Genomic DNA, 26,269 nt, shown 5'->3' on the forward strand with positions numbered 1-26,269 from the left:
GCTTTTGGAATTATATAGAAAACATGCAAGTTTTGGAGCATAGTTCACTGTACTCCGACGTACATAACCCCCTTGTTTTAAGTATAAATAAACACGAATTAATAAACGAAATGAAAACAAATGTTTCTACAACTGATCTAGAAATGATAAAGCCATGGGATCCGGAGAAAGAAAATACTTTTATTCAAGCTATCAACAAAAATCGCGTCGAAGAAAAGATATCAGACATAGACCAAGCAATAAATTCCAGTGAAAACCCAGAGAAAATTGTCAACAATATTGTAAATGAACTAAATAAAAATTATATTAATGCAGCTAAACAAGCTTTAGGAGTAATTAAAGTGAACAAAAATAAAACGACTAAAAGCATTCAAAAAAATAATAAGCCATGGTTTTCTACAGCTTGTCACAAAGCGAGAAAAAAATACCGAAATAGCAAAGTTTATTATTTCAGGAAACGTTCGCAAAATGCTAAAGAAAATTATAAAAACAAAGAAAAGGCTTATAAAAAAGTGTTGGACAGAGAAATAAATAAGTATAGTGAAGAAATGAGTAAAAAGTTACAAAATATGCGACTCAAAACTCCCAGACAATATTGGAAGATATTGAATAAAAACAATAAACAAAAAAATACAGATCAAATCGATATTGAAAAATTATTTAACTATTTCAAAGAGTTAAATAAGGTACCTGAAATACCAGAGAATATAGAAAAGATGCTAGATAATGAAATTAAAATACTAGAAATAGAAGAATTGAATCATAATCTAAACAAATACATTTCGCAAGATGAAATACTTAGTGCTGTAAAAAAATTAAAAAACAACAAAGCTTCAGGCGAGGATAAAATAAGAAATGAATATATAAAATCATCAATACAAATTATGCTCCCACTTTACGAAAAATTGTTTAATTTAGCTTTTTCAACAGGTAAATTACCCGAATGTTGGCTTGAAGGAAATATCCTTCCAATATATAAAAACAAGGGAGAGAAAAACAATCCGCAAAATTATAGACCTATAACAAATTTAAGCTGTATTGGAAAACTTTTTACATCCATATTAAATGATAGATTAAACGATTTTTCAAACGAATATGAAATATTGCAGGAAAATCAAACTGGTTTTAGAAAACAATATTCAACTGTTGATCATATATTTTCCATACATATTATATCAGAATTATTGAAACTAAATAAGAAAAAACTTTGCTTTCATAGACTTCGAGAAAGCATTTGATAATGTATGGCGAAAAGCTCTTTGGTTTAAATTGTGTGCAAACAATATTAATGGAAATATGTACAATGTTATTACGAATATGTATAATCAAATCAAATCAAGGATAGTCTATGATAATAACGTTACTGATTTTTTTAATTGGTTTGAACATATTTTATTGTATAAATAATATACAAATGGTTTGAACACAAGTTCTAACAACTTACGAGGTTCTCACCATAAATGGATACAACTGTCAAGGTCTATATATAGAGAAAAAAAAAATATTGATATATACAAACATATTTGTTTTAAACATACATTCATTACATGATAAATATATAACTAACTAGAGTTTTAGTGTAAGGCTGTAATAATTAATTGAATCTTCCAGAATCTCTTATAAATTTTTGTACAGATTGAAAAATATATTTATTGATTTCAACATTTTGTGACTCATCTCCCCACAGAAGTAGGTGACAATCAATAATATTCAATTTAGTGTTTGGTTTAATAAGACACAGTAGGTTTCTAAATAGTTCCTCTCTAGCATGTTGATATTTGTTACATACAAAGAAGAAATGATATGGGTCTTCTGGTGTACCACATGAACAATTAGGACTCTCAATAATGTTTCTTTTATAAAGATCATAATTCAAAATACAGTTGTGTCGTAGTTTAGTATGTATGATACTAAGTCGTCTGTTACCATAATAGAAATAAGGAGGGGGGTCTGCTGGTTTTTTATGTATTTTGTTTTTGAAACTACTAAAAGTTGAGCTGTTTCCTGTGGTAATACTTAAACTATTCCATTGGTTTACTGTATCAGGAACAAAGGATTTCTTAAATATTTCGAGTCTGCATCTAGGAATAGTGTAGTCATCTCGATTACGTGTGTTGTAATTTGATTCAACACTCCTTACTGAGGGAAAAATACTTTTTAAATAATCAGGTACCAAACTGTGATGTACTTTAAACATGGTATTTAGTTTTCCTACTTTACGCCTCTCTGCGAGAGGTTCCCATCCTGTTTCTAAATATAATGCATCTCTTGAGGCTATAATGGGTAACCCTGTAATTATTCTCGCAGCATAAAGCTGCACCTTTTCTAATTTTTCAACATCTTGTTGAGAGCATCCATCCCAAACTACAGAACAATATTCAAGTAGTGGTCTAATAAAAGTTATGTACATTTTAGCTAGTGTGTTTCTACCAATGTTGTATTTTAGCTTTTTTAGGAGGCCTAATCTTTGGTAAGCCTGTTTAACTATATTGTCTATATGTTCAGACCAATTGAGATTTTGGCTCAATAGTAGTCCTAGATGTTTATGAGAGGTTATGTATTCTAATTTACATCGTTGAAATTGTAGTTTAGGAAGATAGTAATTAGATCTTAATGTAAAGAATAATGCTTTTGTTTTGGATGGGTTGAATTTCATAAGCCATTTGGAAGACCACCTATCAAGAATTTCTAAATCATGGTTCAAGATATATTCAATAGTTGCAACATTATATGAGGAACATTGCAACGAGTTGTCATCTGCAAACAATCTACATAATGAAATCATGTTTTCTGACACATCATTCACATAAATCAAAAAAAGTAAAGGACCAAGAACTGATCCTTGTGGTACACCAGCATTAATGTTTCTACTAGACGAAAAAATATCTTTATACATAACTTTCTGCCTTCTATTACATAAGTAACTCTCAAGCCAGGTAAGAATGTTACCACATAAACCGTATGTCTTTAATTTAAAAAGTAAACCTTTATGCCAAACTCTGTCGAACGCTTTGGACAGATCGCAAAATACCATGCAACAAAATTTTCCTTCATCGATATTCTTAACAATGCTGTGATAAGTTTCAAGTAATTGGTAAACAGTTGAGTGACCTGGCAAAAAACCTGCTTGAAATTTGTAAAATAAGTTATTTTGATGAAAGTAATTGTACACATGTTTAAATATAATTCTTTCCATAATTTTGCTAACGCAACTCAACAATGATACCGGTCTATAATTAGTTGCTACAGAAGGATCATCTTTTTTAAACAATGGTAATACATGAGCGAGTTTCCATTTATCTGGGAATGCATTTTCTGCCAGCGACTTATTAAACAACAAACATAGCGGTTTAGAAACAGAATACATAGTAGATTTTAACATTTTGTGGCTTATTGCATCAGGACCTATTGCTTTATTAACAGGAAGTATTGATATTATATCAATGATTTCTTGCTCAGTAATTAATATATCACTCAGTGTATCATTGCATAAGTAATACAGTTCAGGTAATTGGTTTTGTGAGTCTTCCACATTAGATATAGAAGAAAAATACTTATTTAACACATTAATCTTATCTTCATCTGAGAAAGCTATATTTTCATCTCCGCTATCAGAAATGTATTGTATAGGTGGGATATCTTTATTTGGTTTTACATGAAAAGCATCTCTCAGCAGCCTCCAGTATAATTTAGTATTGTTAACACTCGCATCAGACAGCTGAAGGTCAATATTGTCATAATAATTCGATAACGCGTATTTTTTCATGTTGTTAACTTGATTTCTGAGTTTTCGATATTTAGCCCTATCAGCTTCATTTTTCGTTTTTCTTGCTATTTTATGTAGTCTGTTGCGTATTATTATATGTTTTCTAAGAACCGAGTCAAACCACGGTTTGTCCTTAGGACGAATAGTGACCGACTTTTCTGGAACACATTTTCGTACAGACGATAAGAAATGAGTAGTAAAGTTTTCCGTTGCAGTGTCGACATCTTGGGCGTTGTTTATTAAATTGTCCCAATCGCAGTCGTTAATTAAGGAATTAAGTTTCTCGAAATCCGCTTCTTTATACAGCCATACATTGCGCTTGTACGCATGATTAATTTTGTAGTTCAACAGGTTGGGAACAATTCCCCTGTAGAGAGATCATCTCGCTACAGCGCGATTATCCCTCTCTAGCGGGAGAAAATACATCTCGGAAACCCGAGATTTATATTCCGATTCCATCTGTAAACGTGTTAACTACCGTAAAAGGAAAATCCGGAAGCATGACAACCCATTTGTTAAATATTTATTGTCTCATCTCAATATATTTGGTTTAAAATATTGCCTCTACTGCTGCATACCTTGGAAATTTGAATAAGATCTTGCACAATTGTATCTAGACTTTCTACGGAGGACCACAAGTGATAAATATCAGTACGAGTAAACTTGCTTATTGCAGATGTACGTATATCTTTTGCCTTATTTTTTTAATAACCCCGTTTGAAAAGCGGGGGGTATATAGTGATCAGGTGTCCGTCAGTTAGTCTGTCTATAAAGCTGTCCGTCCGTCCATTACGATTTGGGGTACCCATCTCTTATCAGCAACTCCTCATACCACTAAATAAAATGTAATGATACTTTTACAGATTCTCTTTTAAATTGTGACCTCCTAATTTATCTTTTTATCGGACAGATATTTGGACTTTCCCATAGCAACAAATGGACTTAATCATTATACACATGTGGGAGCAGGAGTTTCATTTCATGAGCTCATTGTTACACTCGTCAGTGTTTGCAGGATCTTCTATATATCTATTCTTTTGTATATTTTACCCGTGAATGAAAAAAAAAACCATCAGTGTAATTTTCAGTTTTTCGTCCTACATTAATAACTCAATTTAAAAAAAAAAACGAAAATTTTCGGCGGCGGGGGGGGGGGGGGGGGGGGGGGGGATAACAATTGCAAGGAACAAATACAGTAGGTAGGTTATGTGACTAGATTTCTTTAGATTTATACCGAAGTTCAAAAACAGATGCATGGTAAAAGCTATCAACATTAACCATTTTCAATTCACAGCCAATTTAATTTAAATAGTCTTATGGGTGACCTTCAAGTATGACTCGACTTACAGGAAGCCATATAACCTGCAAATCATCGCTTATACGTGACCCCCCCCCCCCCCCTTGTTAACTCAATAAAAATATAATAATTTTCATTGTAGGAATAATAAAATGTTAATTACAAAGTATTTCACATAGTGTTAGTAAATTTTCTTTCTAAATAAATGCGTACCTTTAAAAGCATTTATTCCCTTAAGCTTGGGCACTTTTTATTTATTATTTTGGTCAAATTTTTTGGAAGTCCCCCCCCCCCCTTCCTTTTTGAAAAAAAAATCTACGGGCCTGGGTTCTCCTATGCAATCTCTGTATTGGAAAGTATCTGATGCACTATTAAAATTTACATTTGTTATGCAGGATCCCAACATGATTCCAGCGCAAGTGTCCTCAAACGTGGAACTGTTCATTGCCACCGGAAAAAAACGTTAAGAATTTGTCATTGAAGTACATGTACGAACACTTAGGGCCTATACTTCTTCAAACTAACACAACACGTGGAAAGCAGTGATCACTCAACAATTTCGCATTTTTGTTTTCTCTGTGTTATCAAAAAATAATTCATACTAAACTGTTTTGTGCCGTTTATCAGTTATGCTTGACTATGTTCCTATGAATATTGATGAGCTAAGACAACCAATGAAAATCTAGATCACCATTTGACGTTTATTATACCATCGTCTTCAACTTCCCTCGATATAATTTATTTTCTCCATCCATGAGTCTACTCTGCTCTGTTTTTTGCAAATATAACAACAAATTATTTGTCGTAAATGGGCATTTATTAGCATGCCAAACAAATTAACCAAATATGTACAAAAATTACACATGCCCATATATGAATATATCCCTTATAAGGATATTAATATACATAACGAAAAAATACAAATATGACTAGAAGAATTGGCAAAAAAGATGGGAGAACAAACACGCCCAAACACATGGGCATTTCTTAAAATGCCCAACAAATTAACCAAATATGGACAAAAGTTATTCATGCCAAACACGCCAATCTTAAAAGCATGTGAAACACACACGACAAAATAAGTACACTGTACGATGTATTATAACATCGTTAATATAGCAAATCTGAGAACAAGTAACATAACATTACTTCAATGTAAATACATATATATTATTGACAGAATCAAATACAATTAATTATATATTGTGTGGTTGCAGGGGAGGAGGTGGGTCAAAAATTTGTTTCCATCAGAATGCATGGTCTAGAGATAAACAAGATCAAGTTACAAATCTATAGAAGCAAGAATTAACTGCGGCACTGAAAATTCCGGAAAAATTCTCTATTAACAGTAGAATAACAGAGATGGTATAAATTACTTTATGTTGCACATAAATACAATTATACCATCGTCTTCAACTTCCCTCGATATAATTTATTTTCTCCATCCATGAGTCTACTCTGCTCTGTTTTTTGCAAATATAACAACAAATTATTTGTCGTAAATGGGCATTTATTAGCATGCCAAACAAATTAACCAAATATGTACAAAAATTACACATGCCCATATATGAATATATCCCTTATAAGGATATTAATATACATAACGAAAAAATACAAATATGACTAGAAGAATTATGCGTCGAGAATATCTCGCTTACTGCAAGTCCAAGAGTTACTATATATCAACATTTTGTACTATGTCAATATTGGTTAGACTTAATTTAATCTTTTTTAAATTGATTTGTTTTCAGTTATATTTAATTATTTAATGGGGTATCTAGCTTGTATATATGTCATTGATAGTTGTTTTTTTTTAATCATGACTTTTAAACAAATGTTACAACCCTGTTGCGCTTCCGTACTTCTTGTAGTCCACCAAAGATCAAATATTTAAGCAATGGTCATGGGTTTCTGGAGAACGTAATTATTACCTTCTGTGCACGAAGGGAAAGCTAAAACCTTAACGAATATAATTTGGAAATCTATTCATATTTTATATTGCTTCATAAACATATATAACTGTAAATTTTAAAACCGTTGCAAAAAAATGCACGATTTACACTTGATTTTCACCTCCTATTCTCACATGCAGCAGTGATTGTCTTAAATTTCTAGCCCAGGTTGTCAGTTTTATGTAGGAAATTCAAGCTTCAATGCAGTCTTGTCCCGGATTTTTAAAAAGCACGAGATTTTGAATTATCTTGTAATCAAAACAACAAAACACCTGTTTATGGTAATGTTTATTCTTCCGCTATAGAGTGATTATCGCGCTCTAGCGAGATGATCTCTCTACAGGGGAATTGTTCCCAACCTGTTCAAGGTAAGACACACATAAGTTGCTCTATGGTCGCTAAGATTCGCGCTTACATTTAAAGTTCCCGACTCTGTTACGTCTACGCTTTGCGTAGTAAATATTGGGTCAATAAGTGTTCGAGAAGAATTCGTGATTCTCGTTGGCTCGCTGATTCTGTTGATAAGATTACAATTGGATATTATATCATATATGATGTGTGTGTGAGGAGTGCTTAGAAGATCAACATTTATATCGCCAACAATTATGATTTTGTCTGAAAGCTCACCTATTTTGTCTAAAGACCACGAAAAGTTTCTCCAAAAAGTGGAATCTGCGTTCGGAGGACGGTAAACACAACATAAGAAAAGTTGAGAGGTAGGATTATCAATTTCTAACAAGATAGCTTCAATATTGACAGGTTCAAGATCCATTCGTCTGTGAGCTCGAATATTGTTACTTGTGTAAATAACGACTCCGCCTCCGAAAGAGTTTCGATCTTTGCGAAAAATACAATTAAAACCGTCTAAATAAATATCACTATTCAAAATGTTGTCGTCGAGATGCGTTTCAGTAAAGCACACAATATCAAATTCATTTACTATGGCTTTAAGTGGGTCAATTTTGTTCCTGAGACTTCTAATATTTAGGTGTAAAATGTCAAGGACATTGTCATAAATAGGGCCTGGATTTGTTTCTATATCACCAGATATTAACAAAATAAAAGCAAAAAATTGCATGAAAAAAGTTATGTGTATAGGCAGAATTTTACCAACATAAAAACTTTTCAAAAGACATTTTCGAGTCACTTGTTGGAATAAGTTCAAAATATCACGCAGTGTAAGAAAAACAAACATTGACGAGCAAGTTACACACCTACACACAAAGTAAAAAGTTCCAATTGCGGCTCTATATTGCTCTATGCTGTTACCCATTGTCTATAATGTCAGGTCTAAGGACATTGAATTTGCCGCAAAACGGAAAATTATGTAAAAAATGTACACGATATGCGTAAGGTCTAAGAGTTGGTTTTGTTTGTTTGTAATAACTGTGTTGACAGTTGTAGATACTATATAAAACTGTGGATGTTTTAAAAACAGAAAATTGGAAACAAATAAACAGCATTTCACATACAAACAGAAAAAATATGAACAAAAACAAAAGAAAATCTACAATACAAATTTGTTTGGGAAGCGACTCATTTTTTTAATTGTGAAAATGGTGTCAGACAAGGTGAAAACTTGTCATCTTTTTTATTTTCAATTTATCTAAATGACCTGCAGAATTTTTTCCAACAAAATATGTCAATTGGTTTACCTACTATATCTGTTATGTTTGAACAACATTTAAATGTGTATTTGACATTATTTGCACTATTATATGCCGATGACACCGTATTGATAGCTGAATCTGCCGAGCACTTACAAGCAAAAATTAATTGTTTTGAAAAATATTGCAGAAAATGGAATTTGAAGATTAATATTAACAAAACAAAAGTTTTGATAATAAGTAAAGGAAAGAAAAAAGAAAAGCCCGAGTTTAAATACGGCGAACAGCTGATTGAAGTTGTAAATGAAATTAATTATTTGGGTATTTTATTTAGTACGTCAGGTTCTTTCAAGGAAGCAAAGCAGAAACAAGTTGACAAAGCAAATAAAGCAATATTTGAAATTCTTAAGAAAGGCCGCTTACATAATCTATCAATACGATGTCAGTTAGACCTGTTCGATAAAATTATTCAGCCTTTATTGTTGTACGGATGTGAAGTTTGGGGATTTTCGAACAATGCAATTGTAGACAGAGTACATCTAAAATTTTTTAAATTACTTCTTAACCTTAAACAATCTACTCCGGACTGTATGGTGTATGGTGAACTCGGTCGACATCCCATGTCCATTGAAATACAAACGCGTATTATTTCCTATTGGTGTAAACTTAAACTTGGAAAAGAAACAAAAATATCAAGTCTGCTGTTCAAATTAAGTGATACCGTAAATCAAAAGACTAAGAAGATTGCTTGGATAAATAATGTCTTAAATATCTTAAACGATTGTGGACTTTCAAATATTTGGAACAGTCAAGCCTTCAATCCAAATTGGTTAAGAGCGAAAGTAAAACTAACTTTAACAGATCAATTTAAACAAAAATGGAATTCGGATGTTCAAAATTTATCAAAGACCCTAAATTATAGAATATACAAAGAAGAACTAAAATTTGAAAAATATTTAGAAATTCTATCACGAAAAGAAGCCATAAATTTCTGCAAATTCCGTACTTGTAATCATTATTTGCCAATTGAAACTGGACGTTGGTTAAATGAACCAAGAGAGATTAGACTAATATGTAAGAAATGTCAATTAAATGAAATAGGAGATGAATTCCATTACATATTAAGTTGTACGGCAATGACACGTGAAAGAAATAAATGTTTAACACAAAAACAATTACTATTCAAAAATACAATTACATTTAGAGAAATAATGAATTCAGATAAACAGTCATTTTTAAGAAAACTGTGTATATTTATTTAAAAAATTACTAAAACGTGCTCCCCAAACTAGTAAAGACCTAAACCTATAATTGTACTATTTGTCTATCCTCATACTCACGCATGCCATATATGTGTTTCTATTTTCCATCATTGTAGTTTACATATATATCTCGCTATACAATTGTAAAATTGTGAAGAGATCAATAAATTCAGTATTCAGTATTCAAAATGTCTTTTTTTTTGTTTTATCCAGGCTCTATTCTATTGCAATTCTTTCGTATACCGGTAATTTGGCAGCTGCTAATGATGGGGCCCTCGATCACTAAGCTCCATTTTAATATTATTGTACCATAGGACTGGCGGTAAATTTAGATTTTGCTTTGATGTTGCTGTGGTGTATTTGCCAGAAGAATCACAGTTTTTTAAGTCACACCCACTTTTTGGCATCAAGCCATACTGTGACAAAACCTTGACTGATGAATGAATGATGTTAATTTCAAGACCTTGGCAATGGCTGATGAATGAATAAAGTCAACATTTTTAATTTAAAAAATACTAACATTAAGTTGCCAAAATTCGCCTCGTAATTTTTTCCCGTATTTTTTCTATGCGTTTCCTTATTCAGTAAATGATACGTTTTATCTCGAATTCTCGTCTTTCTATTTTCTTTCTCCAAGTACATGTAGCAATTTAATATCAGAAGTCGCTGCGTTTTTTTTAAATTCATAAAGCATTTCAAACTTTCATTAAAATGTCAAAAATCATTCTATAGTGTCTACCAGGGACCCATATACTAGAAAGTATATATGTCCCTGTTCATACGTCGCTTGCCATATATATATAGAAATTTCAACGGCGATGTTTTCCATTGACACCCCCCCCCCTCCTCTTTAAAAATAACGATCTCGAAATATGAATTTTCTTTCAGAGTTGACGGCGTCAATATAATACATGTAGTTTACAATCCTTACCCCTGTACCTAACCAAAAAATCATGTCTTCTGTGTCTTCAACATTTCGAAAGTACAACATCATCACAAGCACCCATTCCGAATTTTTTATCAGTGATTTGCAGCACCAGCGCCGTAGCAAAATATGATCCTTGCAGATGGAGACGGCTATTTATACAACAGACTCCGGACCGTGGCTTGACACCATGTAGTAGGCGGCGCTAATTATCAATTTGCTTTTCTCTCATTGGTCCTCTGGTATAAGTAACTTACACAATAGATATTAATTGGTTAGCGGTAAATACACTCACAGTTTTTATTCACTCGGGGCTCCGCCCCTCGTGAATAAAAAACGGTGAGTGTATTTACCGCTAACCAATTAATATCTATAGTGTAACTATAACTAAGAACATGTATATAGTGTTACGGGGTTCGTTTGTTTTCTTAATTCTTAGAAATAAAAGATTTATGATTTCATATAATTTATTTGAAGTCTATCATTTAAACAAAAAAAAAAACAAAAAAAAAAGCGCCAACACTCCACAGTCTTACATATTTGTAACCTTATTATGGCATGTCAAACGTTGCAATATTCTATATTTTTTTCATTTGTATTGTAAATTTTTATTTGTATTCAATAATTCTCCATTTGTATTGTATATTTTTTTATTTGAATTGTATAATTTTTTATTTGTATAATTTTTATTTGTATTTGTATAGTTTTCCATATGTATTGTATGATTTCTCATTTGTAGTGTAAAATTATACAATACAAATGAAAATTTATAGAATACAAATGGAAAATTATAGAAAACAAATAAACATTATACAATACAAATGGAAAATTATACAATACAAATGGAAAAGTATAGAATATAAATGGAAATTTATACAATACAAATGGAAAAAATCGAATATTGCAACGTTTGACATGCCATACCTTATTCAGGTTGAGAACTATTTCCTTTACTTATTCAGGAACTATGGTTCTTATCAGAACCAAGAGAACCAATAGACTGACAAATACAACAGGAATCAAGTGTAATGATCGCATGATAATAATAAAATTCAAGCGACATCTATAATAAAGAAAGACAATCATACCATTAAAAAAACAAACATTGTACATGTCACTTTTTAAAAAGTCCATAAAATAGTATTTATTAAAATTGCATTTTGTAGAATACTTCAGATAATGTGTAATATTCTAAACTAAGCTTATATCTGAATAATACTGATGATAATGGGAAAAGAAACTTGGAAAAAAGATACTTGAAATAAATATATTTGAATACAATACATCGTGCAAATTTATGTCTATATCTATTCATACGTGTAAATACATAAACAGAATTCTAGTGAAGAGATATATCCATCACTCTCACAGTATCGTTACAATAATATTTCATACAAACAATACTACAAATGACATTTTACTCGGGAGGCATCTTCGCTAGCCAAGGGTTTCTGATACACTACACTCCTCATAAGCCCTTGGCATACGGTGTTAAAAAAAGTTGGGATTTTTTTCTCAAGTTGTGATTGGAGTTGATCGACATCGTTCGACCAATCAGCAATTGTTTTTTGTAAATGACAATATTTGCGTTCGGGATATATCTTGACTCTTTAATATTGGGAATGAAAAAAGCAAGTAAGCAATGATCCGTAAGATAACATGCCATTCTATATGGTGTCATCCAATATCTTAAGCTACGTACAAAATATGTGATTAAGAATCAATACTGAAGATGTAGATTTGCATTTTAACATGTTTGAATAACAAATTAAAAATAACTCAATATACCTTCTTGTTTATTATTCTTTAAAAACATTATTTTTTTAAAATACGCTTTTTTATTTCTGTCGATGACGCAATCTGTGCGTACCTGGTAAGAATCGTGATCACGTGATGAAAACAATCCCGTCTTTTGTCAGCACCGTATGCCAAGGGTTTATGAGGAGAGTAGCGTATCGGAAACCCTTGGCTAGCGAAGATGCTCGGGAGGTATCACTATCACCAACTTTGGGTCTTTATTTTTTACCTCCCTTTCTATGTTCGTGCCGCGGGCCAGGTACCCCTCAAAAGACCAAACATCTAAAGTTTGTTTAGAAATTTTTATTTTAAAAAAAATGATTTATATTTCCTGTGACATGCAAAATTTAAAAATACTTTAAAATACAGGATTGTAAACTAAAATTAAAAAACACTAAAATTCGGAGAATAATTCCCAAAAGTTATAATGTCACGCCCACCATTTGCATTCATTCAAGCTTTTGGGTTACTTAGATATTGGGGGGGGGGACAGAAATCTTCTTTCTATGATGTTTCTCTCAAAAAAAATAATCCTTAGAAAAAATGACAAATATACCTTTGAACTGTATGGAGAAAAGGAACCTTGAGCTTAAAAAAATTCATTCATTTTAAATAAAAAATATTTATATATAGTATGGCCTCAGGTTCTAACCTTTACAAGAGTATTGCTCCTAGTAGTGTTTGTACAAAGTTTGATACAGGTATTAAACAGCATTTATGCAAAAAATGAATAAATCTTATTTATACATATCTGATTCATGATTGTTTATTATAATGCAGAGCTCTACGTTAATGTGCTGACCTAAAGATTATAGGTTATTGTTAAGGAAAGAAAAATCAATTATCATCAAATATTACATGAAAAAATCATTAATAGAATTTTTAAGGTGCTGTATTTGTTTGTTCCGCATGCCTAAGAACCCATGTAAAAATTTTAATTAATATCCTTAGTGTCTGGTGATACATGTAGGTAAAGAAAAAAGCGTCAAGTAAAATCAATGTGATTTGATATTTGATACAAAGAAAGACCAGAGTCTAATCCTAATGGCAAATCCTTAATTAAAATATCCCTATGTTCATTGTTCATCGTTTGAAAGAATTCTAACTTCTTTCCTCTGATACGCGCCTTATCTTAATATTGAAATTGACTTAAAAATGTGATATTAGCATGAAGCAGTGATGTGATTGGATCAGTTGGGCAGAGGGAAGCTTAACTAAAGTCCAAATAACATTACTTTTAATATTGAGAACACTTAATGAAACAAACCTATAAAATAACAATGAAATGCAGTGGTTTCATAATTAACATTATTTTATTCAATATCATTTCGTTGGTTCACGGATGGGATTATCTATATTCCATGTTTGATTACCTTGGTGATGTACCCATGCCTTCTTCTGATGAGCGATATAGTCAGGATGGAACTAAAATGAGATGCTTTTCAACTTGTTTGCAAACTAATACTTGTTATTTAATTGATTACTGTAGAAACAATCATTCAAAAACGTGTTACCTGTACGATAAAAATACAACTGCCAGCGATACATTTAATGGAGGACCTTGCAGACGGTACAGACTAGTAAGTGTATATTCCAAGATGTTGAATTTAATATTCCAGGCTTCAAAAACACAAAAATGATTTTACTTACTGCTTAGTGACAAAAAACCTACCTCTTCAACATGCTAGTATACTTGTCCATAATGTTTTGATTCTTTAGGATTTTGTCTCCATCTCCCTTCAAAATACTAGTGTCATGCTAGCTTGTAACTCCTTTGCTCGAATCAAGCACCGATAAAATATCACTGGCTTCTCATCATGGAAAACCATATGGAAGACTACATCGTCTTTTCCTGTGGTTTCCATTTGGTATCAAAAGTTGGAAACTGTGGAATCCTGATGTTTCCCTAAATTCCATATGGTTTCTGTGAATGTGAAACCTGGAAATTCTGTGTGCCGTGAGTGTGAAACCTGTAGGAATCGAATTTTCCCACTGGGAACTTGTCATTAATCTAGAAGATTCCTTGGATTGAAAATAAGACCGTGGAACATTGACTGGCATTTGATTGGAAATATGCAACTTACGTCATTTGACTCATTTTCATTCTTACAGTCAAAACATTGATAGACAATGAAATGGGCGGGTACAATGTGACATGGACGTTTGAGAAAACTTTGGATTGAAATTCTAGTTTGAATTCATTTTCAATGCACCTCAGCTAAGCTCGAAGGCAACAAGTTAATGATTGATCCAGAAGACAAATAATTTTAGTTTTGGAATAGTTTTTTTTTTAAATTAAATCAGAATTTTCTGTCCAGTGCTTTTTTTTTCTAAGAAATAAAAAGGGGAAGACCATTTGATTCCTGTTTGGGGGAGGGGGCTGAAAGATCTTGGAAATAAATCAGAAAGGTTTTGAGTTTGGACACCCCCTCCTCCCCCATTTGTTTGTCAACATTTTCGGTGAAGAAAAAATAAATAATATATCTTGTCATCCTAGAAATAAATATATTCTGTAACGTGAAGTCATGAACATAAATTACTTGACTCGACAAAATGTGCTTCCCCCCCCCCCTTCCGAATCAAATGCCCTTCCCCTGAAAGAATATATCTACATATTGTATAACGTTTGTGTGTCCTTAAAATATTTGAAAGAAAATTCTTATATACATTAATTGATAAGTATTTGGGAAATGAAAGTATTTGTCCTTTGGATCATACATTAACAGTTTGCGTATGAAAATAGCTCAGTTGGATTGAAAATGAATTTCGAACTAGAATTTCAATCCAATTGTATTGAATTGTACCCGCCCATTATATTGTTTCATTGTCTATCATCAAATATTTTGACTGTAAGAGATGAAAATGATGTAAGCTGCATATTTCTAATCTTCCGTAGTCTTAATAGCATGCGCTGTGGAAATCTCAAGTTTCTGTATGGGAAACCTTTCTTAATTCAATCATAGTATATTCAGTAGCAGGAAAACTTTACAGAAATCTTGAAGTTCTTTTAAGTTTCTCTTGTTGGAAAGCACATGGAATATAAGCGGAAATCCGAAGTCTCCCCATGTTATCCTTAGAACGGAAAGCTTGGGGAATCAGAGTGTAGTAGTTTCTGTTGCATAGAAACTTGGCAGGAATCCTGAAAATTCCCACAATGTAAATTATTTGGATGCTTTAGGGAATCATAAGTTTGCTAATGTTTCCTTGTGTGGGTTAAAGGCGGAACTTTGAGGATCCTATGATCAAAAAATATGTAGAAACTTCTTAGGATGAGATCATCTGACCTTCCTCGGATCAGCAGCCCGTATACAGGATAAATCTTGTATATTTTACGTGCCTGTCGAAATTTTGCAAAATTTGCGCCAGATTCTTTCTTAAGAAACTTGCTGAAATGTTTCATTCACAAAATCAGACAGAAAATAAATACTAAGAAAAAAATCCACATGATATCAAAATTTCATTTATATTTTCAGAAATATACACATGTACATGTAATTGATTATTTAAGTTACGACATGAAATAAAGTTACATTAACAAGTTGCTTTATACGAACTCAATGAATCTATGAATAAAACAAATAAAACATAGAGAATATTAAATATGAATGTATCAACACTGCGGCTGGAATAAATCAAGCAAAAAAATGGCTATTATATAAAAATACTTTATGATGAGTACAGCATAAATGGAAAGCACATTTAGAGAATATTCATAAATAGAAGATAGTGAAGCGAATATCTCGAAACTCAAAAATTTAAAGTATAGATGAAGTGCAGAAATAAACATTCATTTTCACAATGTTTGATTCTGAGAAATCAGGAACATAAATCGAAAAGATCCGAAATCCGAATGCATGTAATAATAATTTATATAAAAAATCAAGTGCCACACTTGTTTAAAGAATAACAGTATAAGTTTAGATTTTAAAATTTCATGAAAACTTAAGGACAAACAATATGCACAACTGAAAAAATGGTACAAAAAAGATTTAAATAGAATATGTTCATTGAAGTTCCCTTTTGAATGTTAAAAATACCCTGTTCCTAGATCAGACCTAGAACTGTACACAAGCAAGCAAAAAAAGTAAAAAATGCAGGAATTTATGTGAATGTGATAAGCTGCATGTAATTAAACAATGAAACTGTACAATGCCGAAATAAATATTGACAGATGTTCAAACATATAGACATTAAAAAAAGCTGATAGCTCCTAGTTGGGTTGTATTTCTTTACTTTCAAATAAAAATTCTTAATTTCTTGCCTAGGAAAGTTTCATTTGGTCGAGCTCGGAGACAGATGTCCTGTAATTTCTACTTGATTTATGATGATATTGCCTGTTCATACTAGTATATCATTTTATCTATACTGCTTTTAGAGACAACTTTGTGAGAAAGGATTTACAAATCCTTGTAGATGCCCTGATAATGTTGGTGAAGAGCGATGCAGATACAAATATGGTAAGGTTCTCCCTCGATAAGACTTTAATGACATTGAAATATTTACTCATAAACCTTTATAACACTATTTCAAATTGCTCGTTTTTCCAGATTGCAACGGGAATCTTGTTCCTATGAACACACTTTCATATACATATTCCAGAACATTTTCGGACGGAAATAACCGTGACATTCTCTGTAACATGACTACAGATAATGGTGGATGGATAGTTTGTATACATTTCAGACTTCTGATAAACAACATAAAGCCATTTAAACAAATGCACAATGCTATAGAAAATATATGCACTTGCTATCACTTTGTGTTTACACTTTTAAAAGGTCTTTCAACGTCGTTTTGATGGAAGTACAAACTTTTATCGGAACTGGACGGAATATGCAGTGGGTTTTGGTAATTCTACCAGTGAATTCTACTTAGGTAACCGTGACAACAAGACTCGTTTACTCCCATTTTTTCTCAGCAAAACCTTTGCTGAAAGTTAAGTATAAAATATTTAATGCCCAGAACCTGTTTTCCTAGTTCTGTTTTCCTATTATTGTTGACTTTCAACTTAATTTCCTCTGCAAAACTATTCATTAATAATCTATTAACAGATACTTCAAAAATGCTCAACGATATGATTGTCAATTTGAACGATAATTTTTTTTAAAAAGGGAAGATTTTGAATTGAAAAGCAGCTTTGAGACATATAGAGTCTTTAAAATAATCATGTTCATTTTTAGTACCACAAAATGATTCTCTTGAAGCACAAAAAACTGTCATTTTAAAATTTCCCTTTCTTGAAAAAATGTGTCGATATACTGAGCATTTTTTGTTTTGGTTGTTTTAGTGTGAGGAGTATCATGAATCTAAAGATAGAGAAAGTGTTCAATTCATTTTTTCTCTTATGGTTAAACATGAAATTTGTTCAATGGTATATGCATATTAAGCGTCTGAGAAGATAGATAACTCTTTTTCAGATAAATGACTATTATTTCTTTAAAAAAATTGTCAGGTAAAAAGGCATTTCTGTCAATTTTTGCCCCGAAAGGTAACCTTAAAGGCGATTGTTTGTTGATTTCAAATTTAATATTTGACAAACGACCAGCATTAGCATTGATTCAGTAGTTGAAAATCCATGTGCATTATAACATGCAATTATAAACTTTATTTTTCTTAGGAAATCAGATTATCCATGAAATTGTGAGAGATGGGATTTTTGAACTCAGAATTGATCTGGAAGACAAAACAGGTGAATGGAGATATGCCAAATACGGACAGTTTTCTGTCTATGGTCCTGATTCTATGTATCAATTGCATGCGACTGATTACAGTGGAAATGCTGGTAGGTTTCTCTTCAAAAGTTGTGAAACATAAAAAAAATTATTAGGAATAGCAACTTTTTTTGCTAAAGTTAAATATCTTTTTTATGTAGAAATTTATTGTTTTACTAAACTTAAATATCTTTTTTGAGTTTGCTTTGTGCAACATTTAAAGTATGAAAAAATGTCTTAATTATTTGTAATCCGATTTATTTTATGTTTGAAATGTTAATGTGTACCATATGAGGTTTAATTGGCCATATCTTACTTCTCCTAAAGCAATCGACTCAAAAAGAATAAAATGCGGATGAGATGAAAAATAAACAAAAGTCTTTTGAAAGATAGATGCAAAAATTGCCTTTTTTTAAATCTATGATAACAATAATAAATGTCATAAGTCGTTGGCCATTTAGTTGAGATGAAAACTTCCAAATAATGAACATGGTGTATACATACAGAAACTTGAAGAGTAAATAAATTTTCTACACTACCTTTCCTTGTTACTTTTATAATTGAAGGCAACAGCCTGAAATATCACCATGGTCGAAACTTTACAACATTTGACATGGATAATGATATTTGGCCTGAAAACTGTGCCGTTCGTTGCCATGGAGCTTGGTGGTATGGAGGCTGTCAACAAAGCAACCTGAATGGTGACCATGGAAACGATGAGCACGCAAAAGGAATAAACTGGCTGCATTGGCATGGTTGGTCTTACTCAATGGTATCCACACAAATGATGGTCAGAGTTACCAAACATTAACTGCTGAATCTCTGTTTAAAATTATAGTAGAAGTGTACTGTAAAAGATATAAACTAGACAGCACTTTTCAAACATAAGTGCTCTTTCCTCGAATTTTTGGTTATTCTTATACCACGTGAGATTTTATTGAGCCAATAAAATATTGGAAGGCCGGTCTCCCTACTTTTGGAAAGTTACATTCACGCCTTTCCCCCGTATTGGTCGGAGGGGTGTTCTGGGGTTTTTCTTTGGTTTTTTGTTTGTTTTTTTTTAAATGCGAAATCATATCATAGTATAGTAATTGATATAAACTGCACTTTATTTTATTGTAATCATTTTGTTCTGTTCATATAAGGTATTCAGAAGAAAGAAATGTTTCGAGTTTTGAAATTTTTCTTTTTAGATTGTAAGGAATAATTATGTTGTCTTGGATGTAATCAATGGATATTCACTGTAATAAATCATATGGAAATATATGCTGATCTTGTGGGTTTTTTTTTAAACATTTCATTTGTTTATATATCTGAAATAACTTTGTAGATGGACTCTTTCACAATTATATATATATATATATATATATATATATATATATATATATATATATATATATATATATATATATATATATATATATATATATATATATATATATATATATATAAATACGTAATCAATTAAGAGAACATCAAATTAGTAACAGGCTAGGCCTAACAAACTTTAACTGCTTGCTTCTATGGTCGTTAAGTGACATTGTTTGTATACACAACCTATCTAGGATCGTATTTTGTCTGACGTTTCATATAATTTGTAAGGTCATTGCTTTTATACTTAATTTGACCACGGAGTACTCCGTCTACCGGATCAATACATAGAATTGACTCAATGCGGGTGTGGCAGGTCGATAGGGATGCTTACTCCATCTAGGCATCTGATCCCACCTCTGGTGTTTCCAGAGGTCTGTTTTTTTGCTCTGTTTACGATTAGTTTTGTTACTGGATTTAAGAATTGGTCACTGTTCATTATCTTCATTTCTTATATTCCTATGAATGTTAATATTTCATTTTATGTATCTTATTTTCTTCACCTGTCACAAATGATGATAGTATACTTTCATGTGAATTACTTGAATTTAATTTGTCTAAAAACACTTGTTAAAAATCACTGTTACACTTTGATTGATGAAATAACGCCCTCCAGCTTGATAGAACTTAGCAACAGTCAACATTGCTTGAAGACGAGTGATATTCCAAAAAATATTGACTGCGCGAAATCTATGCACACTTGCTTCACCTTTATTTATGTTTGTATAAAACAATCAGTATAATATAATAAATACTGCATGTGGTTGAAGGTAACATTGGCTGCGCCTGAGGAGACAATGATTTTTTCTTTTGGTGAAAATTTTCAATATTACCCTCAACTACATGCAGTATTATTATAATGATGATATAAGCAACATGATTCGAAGGCAATATTTACATAGTATACATCAGTGAAATATATGGAGATAACGAACAGTATTCAAGCTCAGAGTACATTCAAACAATACAAATCAGGAGCAGAGCAAACACGGACCTCCAAAACATCAGAAGCGGGATCAGGTGCCATAGAGGGTTGAGCATCCCCTGCCGACCGGTCACACCCGCCTTGTGATCCTTGTCATGATTGGGAAATAATGGGAAAATCCGTCGACAATTTAGTGGGTAAATAATGGCCTAACAATAAGTAGGAAAAACGTCAGTCAGCAATTGACTTAATGATAGATTGTATTTGCTGAGAAGGTCGTAGTATCGACCACAGAACTTACAAAATGACGACTTAAAACGAGACTGTTGATATCCTTGTTTCACCAACTTATTTGTCAATAACTTACCACGTTTTAAATATTGTTCATACATAGAGCATGCTTTTGCGTATCGAATCAACTGAGAGATATAAACTCCATATGCAGGTGATGAGGGCATATTGCTGTATAAGTAAGAGAAGTCGACGATTGAAAAGTAAAAATCACGTTTATCATCAAGCTTGGTTGTTAGATTACCATTAACGTCTTTTTTCTAGTAAAATACTGTAGATTCCTAAATATACGCGAGGAAGAAATTATCGCGTAATTACGCGAGAAACACCGCTCGCGAATAAAATTACTCGCTTTTATTTTTATGGTGCTTTAATGTATGTAAAATCTCTAGATAAATCAACCATTCGCGAATTATTATTCTCGCGATTTGACGCCCTTGGGTCATTTCGCGATAATAAGTACTCGCGTAAAATAAGGAATCTACAGTATCCAAATATGAAATCGATATAAAGAAAGTATAGGTCCAACATTGAAAAGATACCTATTGATATGAAAGTTGTAACTTTGTTGACCTATTGGAGAGGAAAAATACTGTTTTTTAAATACAGATATAGTTTGGTTAGTCTTGAATCTGCACAACTTTGCATACTTTTAAATCAATTAATGAGTTGTGTATATATATATATATATATATATATATATATATATATATATATATATATATATATATATATATATATATATATATATATATATATATATATATATATATATATATATATATATATATATCTTTTTCGTTGTAATGAAGATATTGAAAAAATTAATAAATCATAATTATATTTGCATCATAATGAAAGAAGCTTAAGAAAATTGTAAAAGATGCTACTATAAAGAACATCGGCATTGATTAAATACTCTGTACTTTATCAAAGAGGTCGTTGATTTTCAAATATAAATTTATTTAGAATAATGTGATATAATTACCAATGTTAAAAAATCTGGGAAAAAGTTGGATTTGTCATGTTTGGCATAATCATCTGACAGAGATTTACAACAAACTTCTAAAATAAATTTTTAACTATTGTATTTTTAAAAAAAAATATGCATTGAAAATTGGGGGAGGGGGCAAAAAAATTAATGTCTGAACAGATACGATTTTACTAAAATATCTTCAAAAGAGTAATTTCTCTAATTTTTAAAAAGTTCAAATTTAAAGGATTTAAAACTTCACTTCTAAAACAGACATTTTTTTATGAAGCATGTGCAAGATGTTTCTCTTAAAATGTTGGCAAATCTTTTATATTAATGCAATAAGTATCCTAATAGACCTGTAACCCATTAAATTGAACATTTCTTTTCAAAATCGTCTCATCACTAAATACACCATGTCTTATTCTACTTCAATGAATAAAAAGCCTGTAAAACAGTGTTTCGTATGTTTCTACCTTTCATACGTACTTCTATTCCACCCATGCAAATATGAACTTTATGAAAAAAAAAGTATTCCCATAGGTGACAAGTATTTGGTGATACCTTCTAAAACATCTAGAATGAGTTATACCTTACTTAAACATTTACATTCCAACTTCTCGCTTCAAACACAGAGATATTGACATACTGTATATAGGGGTTATTTCTGAAAGTTATGCCTTTTTTGAGTGATATCAAGGGAATAAAAGACCAAAACAAAAATCAAAATAATTTTTTTTTATTAAAAATTACACCTCATTAATTTAATTTCCAGCCTGAAAAACACGACGTTTGCCATTTGTCGCTTAATATAATACCATGAGGATCGTAATCAGGATGTGTTCGGATTATCACGGCGTCGTTCACTGCCACCGAAATAATCACCAATCCGGTGGCAGAATCGTCGTTGGCATTTGATCGTGAATGAGACCTCCCCTTTACAACTCCGTTGACAAGAAGTCCAAGGGGAACATTACCATGATATGTGCATGTAGCCCAAGTAAACACATAGTAACCTTCAGATGGAACTCGATATGTTCCACTTAACCTTTCATAAGCAGCGTGGGTGTCTTCGAGAACTTGATCGTATGCAAGCTCATGGACACGACCAAGATTTTCTACATTGTGCGAAAAACAGTCGTGGAAGGCAACGGTTGTAGGAATGCTTCTTTCTGAAAATTATGAGCAGCAACATTAAGGCCCAGAGGGAGGTTTTTTCCTTTTATACTTTTGGCTATCAATTTCAAAATTTTAAGAAGCTAACAATTCCTAATCAAATTTGGGGGCAATTAATTTTGAACCAAATCAAATTAGAACCAGAAGTCTCTGATGAGACTGAAGCTCTACTGGTCTGTACGTATAACAAGGGAAAAGTAGGACTTGGTTTTGAAACTTTGCCACATGCAGCAGTAAATAGAATTATGTATCTTAATGTAGTCTACTTGTGTGCCAAGTTATATTGAAATCAAACGAAATCTGTAGGAGGAGTAGCGTTTTGAAAGTATTTCACAGAAATTTCTATTTTTAGTAACCATGGCAACACCATTCATTGAAATAGTGTTATGTATTGAAAGTAGTCTAATTGTGTGCCAAATTAGATTGAAATCAGACAAAAACTGTAGCAATCGTAATGTTTTCAAGGAATTTTATATAGAAATTTCTATTTTTAGTAACCATGGCAAAACCGTTCATCAATATCAAAAATCAATCCATCAAATTAGATATCTAAGTGCAATCTATTTGTACGCCAAGTTATATTAAAACAAACTAAAATTATATGTGGAATTGCGTTTTCAAAGAATTTCACAGATATTTCTCTTTCTAGTAACCATGGCAACACTGTTCATCGAAATCGAATATTAATGTACTAAATTATGTAACGAAGTGTAATCTACTTTTATGCCAAATTATATTGAATTAAACTAAAACTGAAGTATGCTAGGAGTAACATTTAAAGTAATTTCACAGAAATTTCTATTTTTAGTAACCATGCAAACCACTCATTGAAATCAAAAAACCGATGCACTAGATTATGTATCTTAGTATAGTCTATTTGTATGACAAATAATATTGAAATCAGATTAAAACTGTAGCAGGAGTAGCGTTTTAAAATAATTTCACAGATAGCTCTGTTTTTAGTAACCATGGCAACACCGTTCATCGAAATCAAAAACCGATGCACTAAATTATGAATTTTGCCAATTTTTGGTGTAGTCTACTTGTGTACTAAATTATATTGAATTCAGACCAAAACTGTAGCCAGAGAAGTGTTTTAAAGGAATTTTACAGAAATTTCTATTTTTAGTAACCATGGCAACACCTTCATAAAAATCAAAAACTGATGACTAAATTATGTATCTTAGTGTAGCCTACATGTATGCCAAATTATATTGAAATCAGACTAAAAACTGCAGCAGGAATAGGTTTTAAAGTAATTTCACATAAATTTTTAGTTTTAGTAACCATGGCAACACCGTCCATCGAAATCAAAAACCGATGCACAAAATTATGTATCTTAGTGTAGTCTACTTGTGTGCCAAGATATATTGAAATCAAAGCAAAATTGTCGAAGGAGTAGCGTTTTGAAAATTTGTTTACAGACAGCCGGACAGACAGACGGACGGACGGACGACGGACACCTTACTATCGCATAAGCTCTTCTGGTCTCTGACCAGTAGAGCTAAAAATGGCATTATGCCAAATGATAATTTGCTTTTTACTAATATTGCAAGCATTACTTAATTGCTTCATGTGTCATTCTTGCATATAATTCAGAAAACATCCGTTTATATATTAACTGGCATATGTTATTGCCAGCTAGTCCAATGGCTTCAAAATAATTCTATTCTATGGAATGTTAAAGTAACGAAATTTTGAACTAATTAAAGATTTTTTAATTCACAATCGAAATGTAAATCAAATAACAAAGCTTTTACTCAGTTACAGACATTTTATCTTCTTTTTATTGATGATAAAAATTGTAGTCAATTATTTTCAACGGAGAAATATTTTTCTTTTCTTATTTAATAAAGGTGATATTTTGTTAAGTTACAGTGTGAAAGAATATCAGAAGCGAGGCAAAAGTCTTCGATTTTGCTTCCCCTCACGAAGAGTTAAAGTGTTAGAATAACAAATTTTCCCTGGTCCGTTATAAGATAGAGTAAATATAAACCATCCTGAGAGACTAAATCTGCCAAAGTTTCTCAAAACATCCATGTTTACAATGTTTTCAATCTTATAATAGTTTACATGTAGCTATGACGTCTTACAATGTAAGTCTCAACCACTCACCTATGAAATCACAGCCTATAACACTATGTTATGAAAAGACAGACGCAAAGGAAAAATTTAAAAATATGAAATAAACAGAAAATTCTATATTTTGTAGTTGAATATGGAATTCATTTCACTCATGAGACAGGATTATTTTTATATTTTCACTCGTTCTTCGCACTCATGAAAATTAAAAAAAAATCCTTCCCCATTCGTGAAATAAATTCCATGTCCATTCAAAAACATTGAAAATTCTCTATTTATCATAGATTTAAGTAAGAAATAACACATATTTAATGAGGTTATATTTAGTGTAAAGATAGAAAATATTTGAACTGGGAGGAAGAGGTAAGCTGTATATAACACATATTCTACTAGCAATGTTAATTACTGTAAGATACACATCTCGCTTTCTAATTAATTTCAAGATGATGGTCATATTGAGGTTACAATGACATTTAGCAAATTTCTCATATCGATCAAATTTGAACCAAAAAACCATTAATAACAACATTACTTCGTGAAATAAGCGGCAGCCTAATTCAGTTATGCTTTGAAACTAAAACTTGAATTATGACATGACTTCAGTATAGGTCAGCTTCATTTAAAGACACATAGACAACCTTTATTTAGCAGTATTTGCCATGTCTTGCTCTACCCAAAACTTACCTACATGTCTCTTAGTCTCTTGCCAATTTAGTACGCTGAAGTTCTGTTTGTCAAAAGTCCATTTATTCTGGTCAAGAACCATTTTTTCCAAAGTTAAGATTCGAGAGTCGAGCTTGCTTTTTTCTATAATGAATTGAATGATACATGTAGGTTTTTCTAAAATAAAAAAAATTGATAATACATTTATTCAATAAGATACGTAATTATTTCGGGGGAAAAGAGTACTTGAAATGTTTGTATGAATAATCAAGAACATCTTTTTACGTAATCGTATATAAGCTTTATCAATGAGCTAAAATGGTAAATATCTACTTAAAGATTGACAGCCAGTATACATAATTTTGAAGAGTTCTAGAGAACGAATTTAAAATAGCAAAAAATACACAGAAATTCTGTTTATCTTCTATTTAAAGTTCTGCATTGCATGCTTGTGTGTGTGTGTGTGTGTGA

At 31.6% G+C, this 26,269-nt stretch overlaps 2 protein-coding genes across 2 annotated transcripts; one reads left to right on the top strand and one right to left on the bottom strand.

Moving 5' to 3' along the window:
• Positions 1-17,152: 17,152 nt before the first annotated feature.
• Positions 17,153-19,128, top strand: LOC133184518 (ficolin-2-like). The gene is made up of 4 exons (XM_061319608.1): positions 17,153-17,272; positions 17,385-17,481; positions 18,224-18,388; positions 18,884-19,128. The coding sequence occupies exons 1-4, from the start codon at positions 17,177-17,179 to the stop codon at positions 19,126-19,128; spliced, it is 603 nt and encodes a 200-aa protein (XP_061175592.1). The 5' UTR covers positions 17,153-17,176.
• A 3,508-nt stretch (positions 19,129-22,636) lies between these two features.
• On the bottom strand, positions 22,637-24,628 carry LOC133184519 (uncharacterized). Its single transcript, XM_061319609.1, has 2 exons — positions 24,550-24,628; positions 22,637-23,049 (listed from the first exon to the last, which is right to left on the bottom strand). Exons 1-2 carry the CDS (start codon positions 24,626-24,628, stop codon positions 22,637-22,639), a joined length of 492 nt encoding a protein of 163 aa, XP_061175593.1.
• Between the last annotated feature and the right edge of the window lie 1,641 nt (positions 24,629-26,269).

This window comes from Saccostrea echinata, unplaced genomic scaffold (genome assembly GCF_033153115.1).
Source record: "Saccostrea echinata isolate AGI-Se365-2 ecotype Australia unplaced genomic scaffold, CSIRO_AGI_Sech_v1 ptg000010l, whole genome shotgun sequence".
Classification (NCBI taxonomy): Eukaryota; Metazoa; Mollusca; class Bivalvia; order Ostreida; family Ostreidae; genus Saccostrea; species Saccostrea echinata.